The 16,798-nt window shown below is 38.7% G+C and overlaps 1 protein-coding gene across 6 annotated transcripts in view; it reads left to right on the top strand.

Moving 5' to 3' along the window:
- LOC139454475 (b(0,+)-type amino acid transporter 1-like) overlaps positions 1-16,443 on the top strand; it is a 75,066-nt gene extending 58,623 nt beyond the window's left edge. For 5 of the 6 annotated variants that reach the window (XM_071236199.1, XM_071236204.1, XM_071236203.1 and 2 more), the window contains 9 exons: positions 3,531-3,797; positions 4,392-4,517; positions 9,533-9,632; positions 10,315-10,359; positions 10,719-10,842; positions 11,538-11,641; positions 14,207-14,303; positions 15,061-15,210; positions 16,156-16,442. In XM_071236199.1, coding sequence (XP_071092300.1) covers positions 3,531-3,797; positions 4,392-4,517; positions 9,533-9,632; positions 10,315-10,359; positions 10,719-10,842; positions 11,538-11,641; positions 14,207-14,303; positions 15,061-15,210; positions 16,156-16,368 — 1,226 coding nt within the window. In that variant the 3' untranslated portion in view covers positions 16,369-16,442. Of the gene's footprint in view, positions 1-3,530; positions 3,798-4,391; positions 4,518-9,532; positions 9,633-10,314; positions 10,360-10,718; positions 10,843-11,537; positions 11,642-14,206; positions 14,304-15,060; positions 15,211-16,155 lie in introns of all 6 variants that reach the window. The other variant, XM_071236202.1, reaches the window with a different exon arrangement.
- Positions 16,444-16,798: the final 355 nt, after the last annotated feature.

Below are 16,798 nucleotides of genomic sequence, written 5' to 3'. Positions count from 1 at the left end.
ATATAAGATAAGTCTGCCCTCCTATACTGTATGCTTGGGCTACAAGAAAGCAGTAAGACAACCTTGCTTTCTCCATAGTTGTAGTTGCCAGAGTATAAATGTGTTTTTTTTATAATTTGTTTATTTTTCTAGAGCATTTACGCAGTTTTGCATAACAGTATATTATAACAAAGCTTATTAAAGTAATCTCTATTACACTTAATGACGGAAGTCAATCTCATTAAAATCAGATCTTAGAACAAAGATCTGAGGATATCCCATTAGGGGTCACGTCAGAACGACTTTTCATCCGACCAATCAGAGCGTCGCTTACCAGATCATGAAAGTGACAGTCGGAATGTGATTTCTAATCCTGCAACCTCGAAAACCTTAACATGGGGTAGTCTGAACGATAGTTACAGGCTTAACGACTGAATCTATACAATCTGGACCATCTACTAGCCATTCCAGAATTTTCTTTTGTTCAGGTTTCAAATTTTTAATCAAGAATTTTTCAAAATATGTTTCGAAGCGTAGTCGCCAATTTGAGATTAGTGCCTTTGCGCAAGGTCGGTCTGACGTGACCTGTAATGGGGTGTTCTCATGTCTTTGTTAAGCGGTAGCGAGAAATACGATCTGATTTTAATGAGATTGTGACGGAAGTATAGTTTGTTAACATATAAAATTCAGTGAGCTTCTGAATCAGTTGGAATGTTAATAACCCAAACAAAGATTTAATCTTCATATTGTTACCAGTTTTTGTGTTTTGAGCAATATCCAAATTTCCATGACTCGCCAGATGGAGCTCACTTTGTTACATTCCCAAAATATATGTATAAGTATAAATGTTATTAAGGTAGCATCTCAAACAATATTAGTTATGTGAGATTTGATTGGAAGTGTACAAAAGTTGTAATACATTTGAGTAAAAAGTAAAGGACATTTGTTTGTTAACCTACATATCTTTTTTCCTGATTTTATTATCCAGGATACATATAAAAAAACATAATCTAACAACATAATAAGGCAATATTGAAAATTCTCTTTAATATCAGCTGCACAAGTGTTATAGCAATCTAGATTACATGTATAAAATGGTGGCTTTATTGCTATTCCATAATAACTCTATAACCATCTTGTTTTCAAACTGTTTACAATAAAATTATTGTCTCTATACTGGGAAAAAGCCCTTCAGTTTATATTTGATAATTGTAGGATTTATTTTGTTTAGGATACAAGAAATAGACCATCCACTTCTTGGAACTTTCAAATTTGCAATTTCAACTCTGATGCAGATAAAGGGGAGATAATTCTTACCATGCTGAGTTTATGTACATGGTGACGTGAATAGACTGATATACGATATTAAGCCAGTCACAGACCAGCTTGTTGGCTACAGTGTCATCTTACAGTTTCATAAATCGCAAGGCTTCAGTCTCATCATCCAAGCCTGTATCACACAGTTACATGTAATCAAACTAAGGCAGTCATAGATAGTCAAACACAGTCACATGTAATCAAACTAAGGCAGTCAAACACAGTCACATGTAATCAAACTAAGGCAGTCATAGATACAGGCAAACAGTCACATGTAATCAAACTAAGGCAGTCATAGATACAAACACAGTCACATGTAATCAAACTAAGGCAGTCATAGATACAAACACAGTCACATGTAATCAAACACAGTCAAGTCATAGATACAGTCAAACACAGTCACATGTAATCAAACTAAGGCAGTCATAGATACAAACACAGTCACATGTAATCAAACACAGTCAAGTCATAGATACAGTCAAACACAGTCACATGTAATCAAACTTAGGCAGTCATAGATACAAACACAGTCACCTGTAATCAAACTAAGGCAGTCATAAATAGTCAAACACAGTCACATGTAATCAAACTAAGGCAGTCATAGATACAGGCAAATACAGTCGCATGTAATCAAACACAGTCAAGTCATAGATACAGTCAAACAGTCACATGTAATTAAACTAAGGCAGTCATAGATGCAGTCAAACACAGTCAAGTCATAGATAATAAAACCCAGTCAAGTCATAGATAATCAAATACAGTCAAGTCATAGATAATCAAACACAGTCAAGTCATAGATACAGTCAAACACAGTCACATATAATCAAACAAAGGCAGTCATAGATACAGTCAAACACACAGTCAAGTCATAGATTATCAAACACAGTCAAGTCATAGATAATCAAACACAGTCAAGTCATAGATAATCAAAGACAGTCAGTCATAAATCACACATGCAGCCATACAGCCCCAATCATGCAGTGAGCGTCAGGCCTGTAGACACACAGCCATACCAAAATACAAACTTAATCATGTAGTAAGTTATTTGTTCATACACACCTGATTACCATTGATGCATGGCTTGGGTGGGAGCTGAGGGCAATATTTATTTGAAAAAGATTAAAGCATTCATCCCAAATACAAGTAGTCAAAATCTTCTCAAAATTCGAGTCTTGTTATCTGAGTCAGAATGTTTATATTGATATTCTAGAGAAGATGAAGTTTTGTACCAGTTCAGTGAAATAACATCGATGATAAATCAGTTTTAATTGTGAATAAATTACACTCTTATTTATGTATCTTTGACAAATTTAACAAAAATTGTGAAAATGTAACTTGTTTTCACCTGTTATATCTATAAATGCTATATTTCCTTATAACTATATGGTTATTGAATGTGTGATGGTATGAGTGTATAGCTGCTACCCCTGCTTCATGGCACTTTAGTGGTGTATATATATATGTATATATACTTGGCATATGATAAGTGTGCTTAAGGCACTACCCCGTATACAATGGTCATGTGGTATTAGAGTTGAATGCTTTTACTCATTTGTCAGTTTTTCTTCTATATATCTCATGTATCACAACTAAGCTGGGCCTGTTATTAATTATCATTTTTCTTCTTTCAGCATATTGTTAATTCTAGGATTTCTTCTATTACAGATATCAAATAACGATTTGTTTTTCTTAGGTACCAGAAATAACAGAACTTTTGCTTTGCTTTCAGTAAGAAAATGCAATGACTTGTTTGTCAGTGAAATTTCAAATGTGCTTCCATCTAGTTGTTTTTACAAAAAAATATAAAAAATATGTGTCACCAAATGAATAAGAATTTTTTTTACTTTTTTATTAACCAAAATTCTATATAGCCACATACATATATTTTGAAGTGATAGAATGAAGTGAAGTTTCACGAATCTACCTTCATCAAATAAATGTTACCACAGTAACACTCTAACATCAGCTATGTAACCAAGGTTACTTTCTCCATTGCCATGGTTACCAAAATTATCAATTTGAAGCACAGTTGAAGCTTTTTACTGTCTAGCCGTGAGTCTACAGCTGTCTTTTGTACACAATTCCTGCCCCTCCCTATCCCTACCCTACCCTCGCCCCACCCCTTCTGGTTAGAGAGTATGTGAGTTGAGAGTGAATGAAAGCTTGACTCAGACCCTAACCGCCATGTTGTTGCTAACACCACCCTACAAAGTCTGTCTGTTTCTGCGGAACAGGAGCACTGACATACGCCGAGCTTGGTACGATGATCACCAAGTCGGGAGCGGAGTATGCCTACATCCTGGAAGCATCTCGCTCATCTATGCCCCCGTGGCTTGCTCCTGTGCCTGGCTTCCTGTTTGCCTGGGTGTCCATTCTCATCCTGAAACCGGCACTGTTTGGAGTTGTGGCCCTTAGCTTTGGCATCTACGTAGCGGAGCCATTCTACGATGGCTGCAGTCCACCTGGTTACCTAGTGAAGCTCATCTCCATCCTGTGTATGAGTGAGTATGTTTTGTATGCTTTGTTTGTTTTTTTTTGTTTTTTTTTATTGCCACACTCGGCAATATTCCAGGAATAGCTATATGGCGAGAGATTGTAAAAAATTGAATGTGAACCTGATAATTTTGTGATTGACATCATGAGCATCAATCTATGCAAATGGGATATGTTCACACGGATCAACCAAGTCAGCAAGCCTGACCACCTGATCCTGTTTGTCGCCTCTGCACAGTACACAGGACTTTCTGCAGTGTCAGAAATCCAGTTCGTCCCGACCATGTTTCTAGGTTTGTCAGGACCATACCCATGCTCATAGGTGATAAAAGTCCTGCATCACTTCTGGCTTTCCTCCCACATCAAGCTGACACGCCGTGATATAACTGGAATACTGTTCAAACCGGTGTTAAACCCAACTGAGAACCGGTCAACGTCTGAGAACTGCATCACTTCAGGCTTTCCTCCCACATTAAGCTGACACGCCGTGATATAACTGGAATACTGTTCAAACCGGTGTTAAACCCAACTTATTCACGCACTCATGTACTTCCAAGACTTGATGAGTTGTATTATGATACTGTTATGTCTGATTCTTTCAGTGGTAGTGTCCTTCATCAACTGCTACAGTGTGGAGTGGGCAACTAAGGTCCAGAATTTCTTTACATTCACCAAGCTGCTGGCTCTCGTGATGATCATAGTTGGAGGATTTTACAAAATGTCAAAAGGTTTGTCCCCCATTCTGTCGTGCTGTGTGTTGATGTGGCAGCTTGTTGGACATGGTGTTGTCAGCTGTTCTTACTTTCTTTCCACATTTCTGGTTTAAGGAGGATTTGATGGAAATAATATATGAAAGAAATAACCCTTATGCATCTTGATAAGGATACATGAATAGGAATGATAAGGATGGAATATTATTGCATTTTCAACTCACTTGAATGAAAGTCAAGTGAGCTTATGTCATGACCTGTTTGTCCGTTATCCGTTATCTGTTTCAAGTCATCTATCAGACGTCGCTTGTCATGGTTCCTAAACATCTTCTCCGAAACCACTTAACCAATAAAGCTGAATATCCACATGATTATTCCCACAAATGATAACGCCCCATTGTCCAACTGGTTTGAATCTGGCCTACCACAGCAGCCATATTGAAAAATCCACTTATGGCTTTTACTGAGTTACTTTTCATCAAAATGTAATATTTGTTATTTGTTTAGTTTCAACACACATGTCCAATTCTTTGCAATACTTTATTTTTTTACCTTGTTTTGAACATGCTCTTAATTCTCTCTAAGGAATATTTGGCTCTGTAAACTTGACAACGTGAGGGAGATGACCTTTGACATGATGAAATCATATTTTGATCAAATAATTAGATGTTAGTATAAGTTTTTAATCCTTAGTAGTAATGCCTTTTTTTTTAGAATATCATTGCTGACAGCAACCTTTCCAAATGGCTGTCTTTCTTGATATTTTAAGCACTTGATTACATATCCAGGTGAGCTTCAGTGCCATTGCACTTCTTTTCATAACATACTCTTCAGAAAAAGCTTTAATCGTTTTTGTGGAACGGAGCAGCAATACAACGTGTCCATGCTGTTTGAAATTACATCAAATCCTCCTGTCTCTATTTCAAGGTTTGCTTGCTAACATTTTTATTATTCAAGTTTTGATTCAACAGTCCTGCACGTAAATCTCTATCTTCAAGTACTAACTTTCCGGTGAACAACTTCTTTATTACAATTAAGAGCGACGTTTCGGTGCAGGTTCTAACACCGTTATCAAGCAAGTGATGAAGGTTGTGGAGATGGTTGATGGTTGAAATTGATGCGTCTCCATGAAGACGACGAATAACTGAGGTACGGATTCTAGTACTTTTTGGGGTTGAGTCCCATCTGTTCTAATCCAGGATGGGACTCAACCCAACCCACCCAACCTAGAAAAAGTACTAAAATCTGTACCCTTCTAAGAAAGTATTATCCCAAATATAACATTTGTTACACAGAATAAAGTCACTGTGTGGCTGAAATATCACTGATCACAAGTATTAACTCAATGACTACACAAATAATACAGCCCAGCTACATTTGTGAGCAGACATTAATACTTGGGTGTATAAAGAGTACTGATGTATGTATAATTAGTACAACAAGAAATGGTCTTATTTCATACAGACAGTTTGGCGGTCCGGTAGCCTAGCGGTTAAAGCGTTCGCTTGTCATGCCGAAGACCTGGGTTCGATTTCCGACATGGGTACAATGTGTGAAGCCTATTTCTGGTGTCCCCCGCTGTGATATTGCTGGAATATTGCTAAAAGTGGGGTAAAACCATACTCACTCACTCATACAGACAGTAGCAGGAAGCAAGTTCAGTAATTAGTGGCATTGAGCTTGCAATTTATTGTTTGCTAGCTGAATTGTGTTTAATTGTTAACCTAACATGTTACACTTTGCCATTATACTCTTCTACTCAAAAGAAGTTGAAAACCTGATGCTTTCATATTACTTAAGCCATTACAGATTAACTGAAGTTATATGAAAGAAATTTATATTGTGTACCCGTAGTTTCAACAGTTTCAAACTTCAAATAATTGTAGCTTCAAATATTAACCCAGTAGGAGTGAATCTCTGACACAGTCTCCCCAGAGCAATGATAAAGTTTGCGAAGGACCCTTTTTCTCCCACAGGATGCTTTGATTTACGAAATGATTATGAAGATTCTAATATGAGTTCATGTGAATTAGACTTAATTCACTTTATAATGAATTGGACATGTTTGGACTTTTCACATTACAAAATGTTTAGGTGGGGGTAAAAATCAACATTTTCACTTATTCTAATGGTTTGCATATGAGCTGTGCATATGACATTTCTGTTCTAATACATTCAAAGTTCAGAATGAAATCATTGTCTGTAATAGGCTTGAGGCTTCTGAGCATGGTATGAGATCTGTAAAATTCTTGGGAATCAAGGGAAACAAGCCCCATGTCACCAGCCGGGGACACCAATGCTCATGACTTAACTCGCCGAGTCTTTTACCCAGAGTCCCCTGGCCTTGACAATACATGTAGTTAGGTAATTACCTTTATCAGTAGCCTGATAATTACAACGATCTGAGTTCAATTTTTATTTTCACATTTTCTTTGTTTGTTTTTCATTTACGGAAGTAGATTTAGGCAAAGTGTGCTTTTATCCCCCCAAATATTTATGATCCTTAACATGTATTTGTTCAGTTTATATACTACTCAAAAGAAGTTAAGGATCACCCGATTCTTTCATATTACTACAGGTAATCTCTCATTTCAGGGCAGATTAACAATAGTAATATGAAAGAATCGATGATCCTTAACTTCTTTTGGGTAGTATATATTGCACTATTTTTATTAACACATAAATATTTTTATGTGCATGCACTAGTTGGCAAAATTATATCAATGTTGTGCATGGGTTGACAGTTATTCTTCACTGACTTTGTTGGAGTGACAGCTGCATGGGAGATATGAGGTATTTCATCATCATTATCTAATCATATAACATCTTTTTTTTCCCACAGATAATAAGTCTTTGTATTTCACAGTGATATGCCAAATTTAACATAGCACAGCACATGGCAACAAACCGAGGACAACAAACATACTTTGTAAACTTACTGCCTTGAGATTAATGATTTTATAGTTTGCTATTACTTAGTGGCCGTGTGTCTGGGGAACTGTGGCCTGGTTGCACGATGCAGGTGTTGTTCATGACGATGAAGCTGGCGGACATTGTTGTCATCATGGTGGGAGGGGTGTACATTCTGTCACAGACAGGTTGGTTAGGGCCTTCATGCATGGAAACCTGATGCACTTTTTAATACGACCCATGCTGACGACTAACAACAAGGACTGAACACATGTCTGTGTATCAGAATCTACAGATTCTCTGTTCAATTGACAAGAGCCATGTTTCAGTACAGAGACTATATATGTATATATGTTGTAAGAGGCGAAAGAGCTTTGGCGTGTGGTCACACTTGGTGACAACACCTATCTCCCAACCAAGCACCCTCCCAATCCAACCCTATCTCCCTCACAATAATTCCCTCGACCCCACCCACAGTTCAACCCTTTACTCCTCATAATCCAACCCTATCTCCCTCACAATAATTCCCCCGACCCCACCCACAGTTCAACCCTTTACCCCTCATAATCCAACCCTGCCCCCCCCTCAAAGATCAACCCTATCTCCCTCACAATAATTTCCTTTGACCCCACCTACTGTTCAACCCTTTACCCATCATAGACCAACCCTGCCTTCCCTCACAGCCCAACCCTACCTCCCTCACAATAATTCCCCCTGACCCCACCCACTGTTCAACCCTTTACCCCAGGGGTCCGGAAAATTTAAAATCCCAATCGGACATTTGCATTTAGGCCACGCCCCCTTCAAATAGCGTATTTCACAAAAGTTTTTTTTTAAACTAAAGATTTTTTTAAAAACAAGACAGATAATTTAATCACAAATACTAAAATATCGTTGATAGCAATAGTTATTTGAATAATTTTTTCATCTGTACTTAATTATTGACCATAAAAAAATTGGATATCGATCGTCCGAGAAAGCAAAATGGCGGTCAATCAAGATTCAATATACGACTAGCTACTGAAAACAATAAAATCTGCAAATCCTCATTGTATGTCAACCAAGTGAAAGTCGTTAGCCACGACTTACAAAATGATCGTCCAGACTTTGGGGGTTTGGCAGATCCGCCCGACTGATCTGCATCGGTCGACTGGCTGTCGTCACGCTTTCGCTTCTTGTCTGAGGTTACGTATCGTAGCGTTGTGAGGATAATGAGGTACATTGATGATGCAAGGTATTAATGTACAGTTGTAAACACCTTTCACTCAAATTAACAAGATGTTCTCAGTAATTAATCCTCGATTAATCAGTGTCAACTCAGTTTATTGCCTATTACAGTGATTGACCGATTGGACTATCATGTAGGTGCGATGTATTTTCAGCAATCAAAACAAACAAAGCTTGTCAGTGTAGTTAATCTTCATTGTGTTGCAACTGCAGACAGAAACTGCTCAGTCCTAACTGTTGATCATGTCCGGTCAAAATTTAAGAATGTCTGGACAATACTTTTTAAAATGTCCGGTAAGCAATATTTTAAACCGGACATTTGAGATTCCCAATCGGACATGTCCGGCGCATATGACGGTTTCCGGACCCCTGCTTTACCCCTCATAATCCAACCCTGACCCCCCTCACAGCCCAACCCTACCTCCCTCACAATAATTCCCCCTGACCCCACCCACTGTTCAACCCTTTACCCCTCCTTATCCAACCCTGCCCCCCCCCCCCCCCCCCCCCCCCCCTTACAGTCAAAACCTATCTCCCTTACAATAATTCTCCCCAACCCCACCCACAGTTCAACCCTTTACCCCTCATGATCCAACCCTGCCCCCCCTCACAGCCCAACCCTACCTCCCTTCACAGTTCAACCCTATCCCCCTCACAGCTTGAGTGCACAGATAAATCAGGATCATATATCAACCAATAATATGAATACACAAGTCTGTGGCTCGTAAACTCTCTGTAGGTCTCGTAAGTCAGACCGTATCTAAAATCTACCCATCTATAATGAATAATGACATATTCAAGTTAGAAGACATTTATTTGACATCACCCACTTGTGATGATTGTATGTATACTGAAGCCTTGGTTTCCATGATAACACTTTTGATGTTTGTTTTCAGGAAACACAGAGTTTCTGTCGGAGGGCTTTGAGGACACAGTCAAGTCTCCATCACTTATAGCGCTGGCGTTTTATGATGGCCTCTGGGCCTATGATGGATGGTGAGTGTCTGTAGTCACACATGGCTATACAGAGGTGGTGTGGAGGATCAGAGCTTGTCTTGTTCTATGCAGGGATCATGTTCTAACACTGCCTGCCTCTTCATTTGAGAACCATGTGGGAAGTCGGGCCTAGAATTGGTTCCAAGTAACCTTGTGTATGAGGCAACTTAAATGGATTGTGTGGTCAGGCTTGGTGACGTGGTTGTTTGTGTGTCATATATCAACCAAGCTGGTGTTGCTCTTACTACCGACCACTGATTTGTGTGGACCTCACTCGATATACGTACAGGTTGCCATTATATAGCTGGAATATTGCTGACTGGCATAATAACATTCACTCATTTAGAGCTTAAGATATGAGTTTAATGTAAGTCTTCTTTCTTAATTTCTTCTCTCATTTGAAACAAGTTTATTCCAGGTTTATTGTTCTCGATTATTTATAAAAATTATAAAGATATTAACATATATATATAAGAAGTTTAATAATCTTGCCCAAATTTCAAACACCTTTGGGCCTTTAAGCTTTGAACAAAAAAATTGGAAAATACTAAAGGTCATCGAGTGAACAAGCACCTGTAAACTGCCAGGTTATTATCCTACAGTAAAATATTTATATAGGCTGGGATGCTCAGTGTTCCTAGAATCATGTGCTTGGTCTTAGGTGTGGTGTTTATTGTTTCAGGAACAACTTGAATTACATCACGGAGGAACTTATCGACCCTAATGTGTAAGTAGACAGCACACTTGAAACAATTTGTCTCCAGTCATGTTCCATTCCCATGAAGATTCCTTTTTAAAATAGGTCCCAGTAACCTATGCTTGTCATAAGAGGCGACTAAATATTTAATTGTGTGTCGTCATGCCCTTATGGTGTGGGACATGCTCATAATAACCCATGATGGTTTGCCTGGTCCAGACTTGATGATTTGCTGGCCCCGGTGATATAGCCGGAAAATTGCTGGCTGTGGCAGAAAACAACAAAGAAACAAAAGAGATGTTCCAAGTCTCATGAAATAACATATTGTCAGTTCACCAGCTGTTTCATTTTGTAATAGGCATGACTCAAGCTGGTTCTATGTATTTCAGAAACCTGCCACGCTCTATCATCATCGGAATCCCCCTGGTGACGATTTGCTACCTGCTGACCAATGTGGCGTACCTCAGCATCATGTCCAAGGAGGAGCTGTTGGCCTCGGATGCTGTAGCAGCGGTATGTGGACCTCCTCCATTTGTCCTTCATCTCCTCATCATATTCTCCTTCATCTTCTCATCATCTCCTCATCTTCTCCTTCATCTTATCATTATCTTCTTCATCTTCTCATTATCTTCTCTTTCATCTTCTCATCATCTCCTCATATTCTCCATCTTCTCTTCATCTTCTCCTTCATCTTATCTTCTCATCATATTCTCCTTCATCTTCTCATTATCTTCATCTTTTCATCATATTCTCCAGTATTTTCTCATCATCTCCTCTTCATCTTATCATATTCTCCTTCATCTTCTCATCATCTCTTCGTCTTCTCCTTGATCTTCTCCTTCATCTTGCCATCTTCTCATCATCTTCTCATCATCTTCATCAGTCGCAGGGTTCGAATCCTGGACCACAGAGATTGTGTTTCTGGTTGTGTCCGCACCATATCATGCTTGTGGGTTCACCAAGGTGGTAACCATCTTAAGACCTGCACTACTTCGAGTCTGAAGCTGACATGTCATGATACTACTGAAATACTGTTCAATTTGCATTAAAACCAAACTCACCCACTCCTGGTTGTTGCTTAATCTGCTGATCAAGCTTTAGATTTTCACCCTGATGATGTTTATACTCAAACATAAACAAGAAACTTAGAAGTGTTACTGAGCCTTCTGCAAAAGTTGAGGATAGTATTGTTTGTTTGTTTGTTTCAGACGTGGGGAGGCCGAGTGCTGGGCCCGGCCGCAGTACTGATACCTATATTTGTTGCGTGTTCCACGTTCGGGGCAGCCAATGGGTCCTGCTTCACAGGAGGAAGGTCAGACTGTTTCCTGGTCGTTTTATATTTCAGTGGAAGTAGTTGCTTGTGGCAAATGATTTCAATGGGTGACAGGGCTAGAGAAATTAAACAGATATTGAAATTGATTTATTTTGTAACATCGATTTCCAATGGTTTCTTGTACAAATGAGTCACAGATGACATCTTTAAATGATTAATTGAGACATATTTTGATGTCAAATACAAGGGAATACATGCACATTTGTATGAGGTAGTTTTCTGCAGTATTTCATTCAGATGATTTTATCTGTAACAGTAGCTAGCAGGACATGATATTACTGGTATTATAATATTTATGAGGCACATTAATGTTAACTCAGAAGTTTGGTCTGTTTCTGTATTTCCTTCAATCAGTATATAATCCCAGGGATTTATCTAGTGATATTCGACCCCAAATCTCCAGCAATTTTCATCAACATGTTCAAATGGGAATCTTAAAATTTCTTTCTTTTTAAATGTAGTTGAAGTTATAACTAAAAGTACTCCTGGAAATGAAAAAAACCTGTTTTGCTGGATTTAATAATCGACACAAAGCATTACATAGATGTAAATACGAAATAACAAAACAACTGGAAAAGTACTAGTCTGGATTTGCTAGTTTTATCTCAGTGCTCAATACAAAATGTACTTTACAGGAGGTAATTTGCAGGCACTTTCAACATTCAAAAATAAAACTAAGTCCAAATTGACATGGCAGAAACAGGCTATAGGCCTTATGCAAATTAGCCTGGAAAAAAGTTATCAAAACAACAATAAAAATAACAGCTATGTTTATGTACATAATAATAATAACATGTAAGTTGTTGTTTGAGAAGGGTATATGTTACTTTTACGTTCTGATATTTTGACGATGATTCAATATCCCACAATGCCATTCACAAATCACTAACCACTGACAAATCACATGCACGTGGGTTTCAAGCACCTGTTTTCACCTGTCTTCAAGGTGTCATAGGTCATGGACATTCACCTTGATCTACAAACACCTGGTTATGCTCAGTTTCACAATAGTCTGTTTTGTTCATATTTTTACACACTTTTACGTGTAAAAAGACATAAAAAACGTGGATACGCTGTATTTGTGCCAAGGCCCAATTAGTAGTAACTGAGTTGTTTGAATATTTATATATTTTGTATATTAACTGCATTTACTTAAAATCTGAGATCGAAAAAACAGGGTTTTTTTCATTTCCGCGAGTACATTAATGTGAAGGCTTTGTTGAGGTGTCTTGTATTCCAATGATAACAGGACCAAGAACAGGAATAGGCTTTATTTCACCTTAAGGTATTGAAGGCAGTGTTACAGTTTAATGTTTAAATACCTTTGAAGTAAGAACTGAAACAAAAACCCTATTTTGAACAAAATAACAATATTTTTTCTCAGTTTCTCAGTTTCTCAGTTTCTAAATACATTTTGCCAGGGCTACGGTCAAACTTTTCCAAATCGGACAGTTTGTACTTATCTCTAGATATCTACAGGGGGTACCCGGGTAGGGTCGGGTAATAGGGAGGTGGGTACCCGGGTTGTAAATGGGGACGCGTCCCAGCCCTAATGTATGTCACCAATTTCATGAATTGAATGTAGATTGTGATGAAAAGATGGGACAGAATTCCCTCCCCTACACCTCAGCTCTGGAACAAAACGGTGCAGATTGTTGTGACTATCAGAGCTTTGCTTCCAACTATACTGAACAAAAAGATTTAGGGATCATGGATGATTTCGGGCATATTGTATTGGATTGAAGACACACAATTGAGTGAGCACACAATTTCATACAAAATATCTCCAATAATATTCATGATCCCTAACCATTTTGTTCAATCTATACATGTATAACTGAATATCTGCTTTGTTTCTTTCATTGCGCCATTAGTTTTCACAGTTCTGTTGTCAGTTTAGTGCATCAAGGTGCATAATGTACATGCTTTCCTAATGTGTGAGGGAGGGCAAGCTGCATAATGCTTGTTCTTGGATAGATTTTACATTTAATTGTGTTACTTACCAGAGGGGCGGTCAGGTAGCCTAGTGGTTAAAGTGTTCGCCGAAGACCCTGGTTCAATTCCCGACATGGGTACATTGTGTGAAGCCCATCTCTGGTGTCACCCGCCGTGATATTGCTGGAATATTGCGAAGGCTCCTTGAATCACTGTTCAGAGTTGCGTCCCGGGGGCATGCCAGAAACCTATGTGTGTTCGAATCACTGTTTGTCACGATTATGTTTCTAGGTTTGTTAGCACCATACCCGTGTTAGTGGGTTTCACTGAAGAGGTAAACATTCGAGACCTGCATCACTTAGGGCTTTCCTCCCACATTTAGCTGACATACCGTGATATAGGTAGTACATATATACAGAATGAAAATAGGTAGGGTGGATAGATGAAGGAGGACAGGTAGATTAAACAAAGCCTGATTTCACGTAATCACTGGTCAGGCAGTTGAAGCAGGTAGGACAGGTAGATACGTGAGGTCAGATAGATAGAAATCAGGTAGGACAATGATGCGTAGACAGAGGCGTGCTAACTGTGTATATGTTCATGTTGCAGGTTGGTGTACTCGGCTGCACGCGAGGGCCATCTACCAGAGATCCTCTCCTATGTACACATCAGACAGTATACACCTCTACCGTCACTAGTCTTTACTGTGAGTAGCCAGGCAGAGCACCCTTCCACTCCAATAGTCAATGGTATCTCTCTGTTTCATGTACTTACTATTGTAATACTACATAATGTGTGAGTAACTATACGTGTTTTACCTGATTCTGTGTTTAGAAAGTAATATGATAATTCTTACAAATACTCTGTCTCTATTACATCATTGCCAGAACGAGGTAGAATAGGTCTTCAGCAACCCTTGCTTGCCGTAAAAGGTGACTAATGGGATCGGGTGGTCAGGCTTGCTGACTTGTTTGGTGCATATCATTGTATCCCCATTGCATAGATTAATGTTCATGATGTCAATCTCTGGATGTCTGGTCCAGACTCGATTATTTACAGACTGCTGTCATATTGCTTGAATATTGCTGAGTGAGACGTTAAACAACAAACAAAAAATATCATTGCCAGAAATCTTTTATTTCGGTTGTCATCACACCGTTAATATCTTCAGATTTTCAACAGAGGTCCTCTTTACTGTCGCTATCCATAATAAGTTGTGCCAGTAATAGTATCTTGCTTCCCAAGCCTCATGTGCATATGTAAGGCAGGAAAACCTCACTTCTTTCCTGTGTGACGTGGATCTTTTCTCAAAATGTGAATTTCTGGATTGTCTAGACCAGACTCGGTTGTTTACAGACAACCATCATACAGCTGGAATATTGCTGAGTGCTGCCTAAAACAACAAACAAATAAACATAATTTATAAACAAATAGCCGTAATTGTGTGTGTGATTGTATTCCAGACTCTCATCGCTATATTGATGATCATTCCGGGTGACATCTTCAGCCTCATAGACTTCTTCAGCTTCACAGCCTGGCTGTTCTATGGAGCCACAATGGCGTCACTCATTATTCTCAGATTTACACAGAAAGACAGAGTCCGACCATATAAGGTAAGGCTCAAACAATAAACAATGAGTATGGGTATCTGATCCTTTACTGTCCGTGTGTAACTGTCATGTATCATTGCTTCGGTTACCTGTCCCAAGTTTACATACCTGTCAAAGTCATGCATTGATGTGTGATGCATACTTCATTAGACATTAGACCCTTACGATTACAAAAATAAATCACATTTATGCAAACTGTGTTTTTTTTTCCTGAATATCTTTTTGTCAAGCCCAGTGCAAGAAAATAGTGTAGTGACCTTTATATTTGACCATTTATTATAGAAAACAACCAATATCTTAATGGTTTTCGGGGCGGTGGTTAAGGCGTTCACTTGTCACACCGAAGACCTGGTTTCAATTCCCCATATGGGTAAAATGATTGAAGCCCATTTCTGGTGTCCCCTGCATTGCTATTGCTTGAATATTGCTAAATCGATGTAAAACCTCACTCACTCACTCACTCACTCACTCACTCACTCACTCACTCACTCACTCACTCACTCACTCACTCACTCACTCACTCACTCACTCACTCACTCACTCACTGAATAGTTTGGCTATACCTGTGAAGACCAGGGTAGAAAAGGTCTTCAGCAACCCATGCTTGCCGTAAATGGCGACTATTCTTGTCGTAAAATGCCACTAATGGGATCGGGTGGTCAGACTCCCTGACTTGGTTGATGCATGACATCATATCCCAATTGTGTGGATCGATGCTCATAAATTTCAATCACTTGATTGTCTGGTCCAGACTTGGTTATTTACAGACAACTATCATATAGCTGGAATATTGCTGAGTGGGGCTTTAAACAACAAACAAACAAATAAAAGTTTCAAAAAATTCTTTTCACCTATTACAAACACCATTCCACCGACACTACCCCCACCCCTCAACATCCTCAACATCGCTTAGGTGGTCTTTCATTATGCCATGTTACTTTGTTGCAGGTTCCTATAATAGTCCCGATCATCACATTGTGCATCTCCGTGTATCTGGTGATAGCACCGATAGTACAGAATCCCAGGATAGAGTTCTTCTACGCCTTCATGTTCATCCTTGGAGGGCTTGTGTTCTATGTACCCTTTGTTCACTTCAAACTCAAAATCAGATGTTTAGGTGAGTATGTCATTTGGCTTTTGCAGTCTCGTACCAGATTGTGAACAATTGTTCAATTATAAAATATGATTTAACATTGCAGGATTACAAAGTAGGATTCAGTATTGCATGATTAAAGTAGTGGTGTGCCGTACATGCACTCAAAGCAAGTGGCAGTAAACACTCTCAATTTTTTAAATCTATTTAAAACTTGATACAGCCCTTTAAGCCAGTTAGAGGTACAGTAAACTTTGTTTATAACGAACATGCTTATAACGAACTGACAGACATAACAAACTGGTATTTTGGGTCCCGGACAGTTGTTGTTTATATGCTGTATATATTCTAATCTTTGTCCCTTCATTATAACTGTCGTTTACTGTATATTACTATAAAATTCAGCAGCAGTCTTGTAATGGGTATCTTGCTTGTTGTAAGACTTTTATTAGGAATATTGTAGACTCAACAATATGTAGCGATGGTCAGTTCCAACTG

This window comes from Haliotis cracherodii, unplaced genomic scaffold (genome assembly GCF_022045235.1).
Source record: "Haliotis cracherodii isolate W230 unplaced genomic scaffold, xgHalCrac1.p SCAF_10, whole genome shotgun sequence".
Classification (NCBI taxonomy): domain Eukaryota; kingdom Metazoa; phylum Mollusca; class Gastropoda; order Lepetellida; family Haliotidae; genus Haliotis; species Haliotis cracherodii.
This window is presented reverse-complemented; position numbering and strand designations above follow the sequence as displayed.